At 32.2% G+C, this 7,500-nt stretch overlaps 2 protein-coding genes across 2 annotated transcripts in view; both read right to left on the bottom strand.

Annotated features, from left to right (window-relative positions):
* Positions 1 to 3,540: 3,540 nt before the first annotated feature.
* LOC125040877 (spidroin-2-like) lies at positions 3,541 to 5,309 on the bottom strand. Its single transcript, XM_047635649.1, has 2 exons — positions 5,246 to 5,309; positions 3,541 to 4,641 (listed from the first exon to the last, which is right to left on the bottom strand). The coding sequence occupies exons 1-2, from the start codon at positions 5,264 to 5,266 to the stop codon at positions 3,568 to 3,570; spliced, it is 1,095 nt and encodes a 364-aa protein (XP_047491605.1). The 5' UTR covers positions 5,267 to 5,309; the 3' UTR covers positions 3,541 to 3,567.
* Positions 5,310 to 7,491: 2,182 nt separating this feature from the next.
* Positions 7,492 to 7,500, bottom strand: part of LOC125040339 (spidroin-2-like) — a 1,074-nt gene continuing 1,065 nt past the window's right edge. The window contains exon 1 of the mRNA XM_047634893.1: positions 7,492 to 7,500. This exon is cut by the window's right edge and continues 1,065 nt beyond it. Coding sequence (XP_047490849.1) covers positions 7,492 to 7,500 — 9 coding nt within the window.

The raw sequence follows: 7,500 nt of genomic DNA, 5'->3' as shown, positions 1-7,500 counted from the left end.
ACTGCCTAGTTTCAGTAGCCAACAATGTTTTATGCATTCGCTCTTTTACTAATTAAGCGTTAATTGATTTTACTTTAATGATGTTTATATATATGTATATATGTATGTATATATATATATATGTGTATATATATATATATATATATATATATATATATATATATATATATATGTGTGTGTGTGTGTGTGTGTGTGTGTGTGTATGTGTATACATGTATTATATATATATATATATATATATATATATATATATGTATATATATATATATGTGTGTGTATATATATATATATATATATATATATATATATATATATATATATATGTGTGTGTGTGTGTGTGTGTGTGTATGTATATGCATACACACATACACACACAAACGCACTCATATAAATATATATACATAATTATACATATACATATATATATACATATATATATAATTTCCATTTTCAAAGTGTTTCTCAGATTGAGTTTTTTGTGCTTTCCAGTACCATGCACAGATACGCACACATACACACGCACACACACATATGTGTATTATGTGTGTGTGTGTGTATGTGTGCGCGTGTGTGTGTGTGTGCGAGTGTGTGTGTGTGTGTGTGTGTGTGTGTGTGTGTGTGTGTGTGTGTGTGTGTGTGTACACATACACACACACACACAATATATATACATATATGTATATATAAATACATATGTACAAATACATACATATATATACATGTATATGTATATATACACATTGTTCAGGGTTTGTTGATGGTTTCCCTTAGTATTTTGTTTGATGTCTTGTGTGCGAAGTGTGAGAGTGCGTGCGTGTTTGTTGCGTCAGTGAACCAGTTGGTTTACCTGGACGACCCATTCCTCTTTGCTTCGAACCTGAAGAAAGCCTTGGTCGGTGGTCGCCGTTATATGGTCAGCCACTTGGCTCTGAACTCCACACCGATACACATTTTAAGTATGCTTCTATATTCATTATTGTTATTTCTAATTGCGAAAAATATATGTGTTAAGTGAAGTGACGTGATCAAATGAAACAGAAGTGACTTACTGACAATATAATAGTAAGATATATTACTCCAAATGGAGTAATATCCTGGGCCGCATGACTGATGTGCAGTAGTGATTTTGTTTTGTTGTGTATATATATATATATATATTTATTTATTTATTCATTTGTTGGAAATAAATACCAAGATTTACATTTTTCCCTTGAAGTAATCTATTCCCCAGAGTATATAAGAAAATAACGAGAGGTTAGCTCATGGTAATGTCTGTAAAGTGTACCAAATAAGAGACCGTATTTACTTATTAAATACTATGATTTATTAAATGAGACGAAACCTTGGACACACATATCTTTAAATATATGTATATATATGCATATGTATATATATAAATATATTTGTATATATGTATGTTCATATACATATGTATATATATGTATATATATAAGTATATATATATATATACGTATATATACACACACACACACAAGTATATATATACAAATATATATATACATACTTATATGTGAATATGTATATATATATATATATACACATGTGTATATATGCATATATATATATATATATATATATATATATATATATATATATATATACATATATCCCAATGCCGACAGGCATGACGTGTACGTACGTCCTATGCCCACTGAGAGTTACTTGTTTGATTGTTTTAACATATAGATGGCTACACTTGTACTAAGTCACCAATAAGCCTGTCTCGCCCGTTTACCCTTTTCTTTGATTTTCGGAAGTATTTTCCCTTATCTTATTTTGCTGTTACTAATGTTTATAACATAATAGTAATTATAATGTTATAATAAAAAGAATACCATCGATATTCATAACATTAGTAAAAAATAGTTTTTTCCCGCCAATTCAAATCAAGGTAAGTTCACAAAGTCTACTAATTGACTCTTTCGTGGCTAAGCACAAGGAGAACCATTTATGTGCAGAGACATTTCACAAAAAATATAGAAAATGAGCACAGCATTTTCCACATTTCTTATTCATTATCCCCGGCGCCATTGGATATATATATATATATATATATATATATATATATATATATAAATGCAAGGGCGTGTGTGTCTGTGTGCTCATATATATATATATATATATATATATATATATATATATATATATATACATATATATATACATATATACACATACATATAAATATGTATGTATATATACACAAATATGTATACATACATATATACATTATATATATACATATATATGTATATATATATATTATATATATATATATTAATGGAAGAGTGTGTTTGTGTATATATATATATATATATATATATATATATATATATATATATATTCACACACACATAAACAGACACACATACACACACACACTTACACACACACACACACATACACACACACACACACACACACACACACATATATATATATATATATATATATATATATATATATATATATTGGAAATACATATATACGTATCTCTCTCTATATATAGAGAGAGAGATAAATATATATACATATTTATTTATGTATATGAATAGAATAGAAATATGTATATATATACATATACTTATGCATATACATGTATATATTTATCCATCTGCATCCAGCCACACACACATATGTATACATATGTATATGTATATACATATGTCCCTATGCTTATTCACACACACACACGCAGACACACACACACATATATATATATGCGTATGTGTTTGTTTCTCCGTATGCGTGTATCTGTATCTATATCTCGCTATATCTCCATCTAGCTATCTATATATATGCCTATATATATATATATATATATATATATATATATATATATATATGTGTGTGTGTGTGTGTGCGTGTGTGTGTGTCTGTGTGTGTGTGTATGTGTGTATATGTATGTATGTATGTATGTATGTATATGTGTGCGTGTGTGTGTGTGTGTGTGTGTTGTGTGTGTGTGTGTGTGTGTGTGTGTGTGTGTGTGTGTGTGTGTGTGTGTGTGTGTGTGTGTGTGTAAAAGTGTGTCTGTGTGTGTAAGTGTCAGTATATAGATAAATAGATAAATATATTCACATACATATATATATATATATATACATATATATATACATTCACATACATATAAATATACATATATATGTTAATGAAAGGGTTTGTTTGAGTATATATATATATATATATATATATATATATATATTCACAAACACATAGACAGACACAAACATACACACATATATTGGAAATTCTAATGCGTATGTGTCGCATATCTGTGTCTGTAAACAGTTTTGCGCAGTATGTGGCATTTTAGTACAGTTAGTCTTTTTATCATAAATAGGTAAACTTGGATGTAAGATAGATAGATGAATAGATAAATAGAAAGATAGAATATGTGGAAAATATGTGTCAACCTATGAATAACTTTTTCTCCATTACAACTAGGTCACATATCATGAACTTATGATTAAATGATCAAAGGAAACAGTGTTGATAGAGGTTAAATATAAAATGCTATTTCTCTAGTTCATTTATTTTCCTGAACTAATAACTGTAGTCTCTTATGGGGTGAGCAGATCCAGTCCTAGAAGAAACTAGACCGACGTTGTTGCTTGCAACGGAGGAGCCAGCAACGGCAGCTGAGCCCGGGCCAAAGGCAGCAGTATCAGCCCGGCCAGAGCCGAAGTTAGAGCTACCGACTGGGCCAGGGGCAAAGCTGGCACTCTCAACTGGGCCAGGTCCAAAAGTGGCACCACCAGTTTGAACAGGACCAAAGCTAACAGTGTCAACTGGGCCAGGGCCAAAGCTACCAGTGACAACTGGGCCAGGGCCAAAGCTACCAGTGTCAACCGGGCCAAAACCAAAACTGACGCGATCTTGAACGGGGCCAAAACTAACAGTGTCAACTGGGCCAGGGCCAAAGCTGGCGCCACTATCTTGAACGGGGCCAAAACTACCAGTATCAAGGCCAAAGCTACCACTGTCAACTGGGCCAGGGCCAAAACTGGCACCAACAGCTTGAACAGGACCAAAGCTACCAGTGTCAACTGGGCCAGGGCCAAAGCTGGCGCCACCAGCTTGAACAGGGCCAAAGCTACCAGTGTCAACTGGGCCAGGGCCAAAGCTGGCGCCAACAGCTTGTACGGGACCGAAGCTGGCGCCACCCGCTTGAACAGGGCCAAAGTTGGCATTATCAACTGGGACTGGGCCCAAGCCGGTGACTTCTGCAAAGCCAAAGTCGTCCCTTCCAGCAGGTCCGGGGCCAAAGGGGCCAGGTGCTGGACCGGCGCTGTAGGCGGTGGCTTGGCCATGGCCTCCGCCGTGGCCCCTTTTGATTGCGCTGTTGGGGAGAATTCCTTTGCCAACGAGCACGGCTCGGACCACGCTGCCGCCTCCCTGTGTTCCGTGCCCGTGCTCCTCGTGCCCTCCGTGCGCTCCATGCCCTCCGTGCGCTCCGTGCACGTGCGCCCCGTGCCCTCCGTGCGCTCCGTGCCCGCTGCCAAGACCGACTCCGAAGCCCCCGGAGGAGCCGTCGATCTTTCGGCCTCCGCGCGCACCGTAGCCGCCGCCGCCAGCGACCACCAGACACGCCATCGCCATCACGGCAGCCGCTTGTATCTGTTGAGAATATTGAAACTGCCTCAGCTTCGGCGTAGACTTCACAGGTGATGCGTAACTTTGTAATATTTGTAGATTCATGTATGCATACCTACCGTATAGGTAAGCGTATATTGATAGACAGATAGACATACCGATATATATATATATATATATATATATATATATATACATACATGATTATGTATATATTTATACATAAATACATATACAAACATACATATATATACATATATATATATATATATATATATATATATATATATAAGTATATGTATTTATACATACACACACACACACACACACACACACATATATATATATATATATATATATATATATATAAATATATATATATGTGTATATGAGTATATATATATGTATATATATGTGTGTGTATGTAGGTATTATGTATGTATATTTATATATATGTATATATTTGCAATTATGTACATATATACATATATATGTATATATATGTACACATATATGTGTGTATATGTATATATATATATATATATATATATATATATGTATATACACACACACACATTCCTATATCGTGGAACTCCATCCCTGGCGGACCATCAGGTCATCGTCTTACGTGGCGGCGAAGGGGATTCATCCTGGGAGGCTGCCTGGCACTGCTAAGCTGAAGGACTCCGAGAGGCGAGGGATGTACGCCACAGCTCGGTCCGTTCCTTATATACCAGATGGCGTGACAAACAACCTTGGAGACGCTTAGTATGTGCTTAGTATACGTCCTTCGTCTTTAGTTACTAGTCCTTTTTTTTCTTTTCTTTTTTTTACATATTTATTATTTATTTTTTTGAGGCACATGAGCTAAACAATTATCTTTTTCTTTTTCACTGTATTATTTTCATAGTACTGTAGTAAAAAAAAAATATATAATGGAAGTCGACAATACTATTGCTATATTCAAGAATTTGGCTACCGGATAAAGGGAATTCACGAAAATATCATCTAATGTTTTAGCCAAAAAGTAATCTTGATTAAATTTCAAAGTGACAATATATATATATATATATATATATATATATATATATATATATATATATTTATATATATATATATAGAGAGAGAGAGTTATATATATATATATATATATATATATATATATATATATATATATATATATATGCGTGTGTATGTGTGTGTGTGAGTGTACAAATACATACATGCATATATGAGTGTGTGGGAGATAAATGTATGAGTGTCTATATTTATCTCTCTCCCTCTCTTTCTCTCTGTTTGTCACTCTCTCTCTCTATAAATATATATATATATATATATATATATATATATATATATTACATATACATACGTATGTCTGTATATCTGTACATAAACACACACACACACACACACACACACACACACACACACACACACACACACACACACACACACACACACACACACACACTCACACACACACATACATATATATATATATATATATATATATATATATATATATATATATATATACATATATATATATATATATGTATATATATGTATATACATATTTATATATCATATAGATATATATTTTATATACATGTATTTATATATATATATATATATATATATATATATATATATATATATATATATATATAAATATGGTTTTATGTATGTATATATATAAATATATATATATAAATATATATATATATATATATATATATAAACAAAAGAGAGAGAGAGAGAAAGGGTAGAGCTATGCATGTATTTAAAGTTCCGGTTCAGGAGCAAGCTTTACAAAAAATGAGGGAGTCACAATGGGCAACCCTTTAAGCCCACTTGGAAACAATTATATCTGTCACTTATGAGAAAACAAAATTTGATTAAATGAAGAACCGTACGTACAATTTCACAAAGAAGTATAGGTTACTAATTTTCAAGTAATTTTTCTAAATGATTCCAATTATTTACTTATATTTACCACAATTTTTGATTATCTATTTATCTATTTATTATGCATCCCTTTAAAGATCTAAACATAATGTACGCTATATGCTAATATACAGATCATTCGGAATATCAAAGAACTACTTAATATTTAATAAAGAAGTAGAATGTATCATTAACATCATTATACGCAATGACTTTTCGTAGATTTAACTGACAGTAACATTAAGAAAACATGCAAGTAAAAAATCCCTAAAACTGCTCGTAATTATCGTATCTCGGATCGCTATGCCATAATTTTGAAATAAATCTGACTAGGATTGTCTATAATGATTACAGAACTGTGAATTTAAGATTTGAAGATGAAATTCCAAAATCGTTATGCTCTTCAATCATATTTGAATGACCATGTGATAGCTCTAATGTTATTTAAATGAGAAAAAAAACAGATCGTAATTTGTTCAATCGTAAAGATGAACAAAACTTAAAAGCTAACATACCCAATAATGTCTTCACTCAGAATCAACAGTTTAGAGATTCTTAATTATTTTCAGTATGATAATGATTAGAATATGCAAAACATACCTACAAATGTATATATATATATATATATACATACTGATATACATACATATAGATAAATAGATAAATAGTTATAAATAGACGGCGAGATTGAAAGTAAAATAAAAGGATTTACTGAGAGGCAAACAGGAAGAAAGACGATATCATATGCAGAAAATATGTCAACGGTCATATAACTTAATAATGCAATGCCATATCCCCTATCTATCTATGGTAACTATTGGCCATAGCACTCTTCATACTGAGCGAAGGTAGAGACAAAGTAAAGATAAAGAACTAATTATCTGGTTCATTTATTGGTGATCTTACAGTCGGATGAAAGATTCTCAACTAATAACC

This window comes from Penaeus chinensis, chromosome 29 (assembly GCF_019202785.1).
Source record: "Penaeus chinensis breed Huanghai No. 1 chromosome 29, ASM1920278v2, whole genome shotgun sequence".
In the NCBI taxonomy this organism is placed as follows: domain Eukaryota; kingdom Metazoa; phylum Arthropoda; class Malacostraca; order Decapoda; family Penaeidae; genus Penaeus; species Penaeus chinensis.
This window is presented reverse-complemented; position numbering and strand designations above follow the sequence as displayed.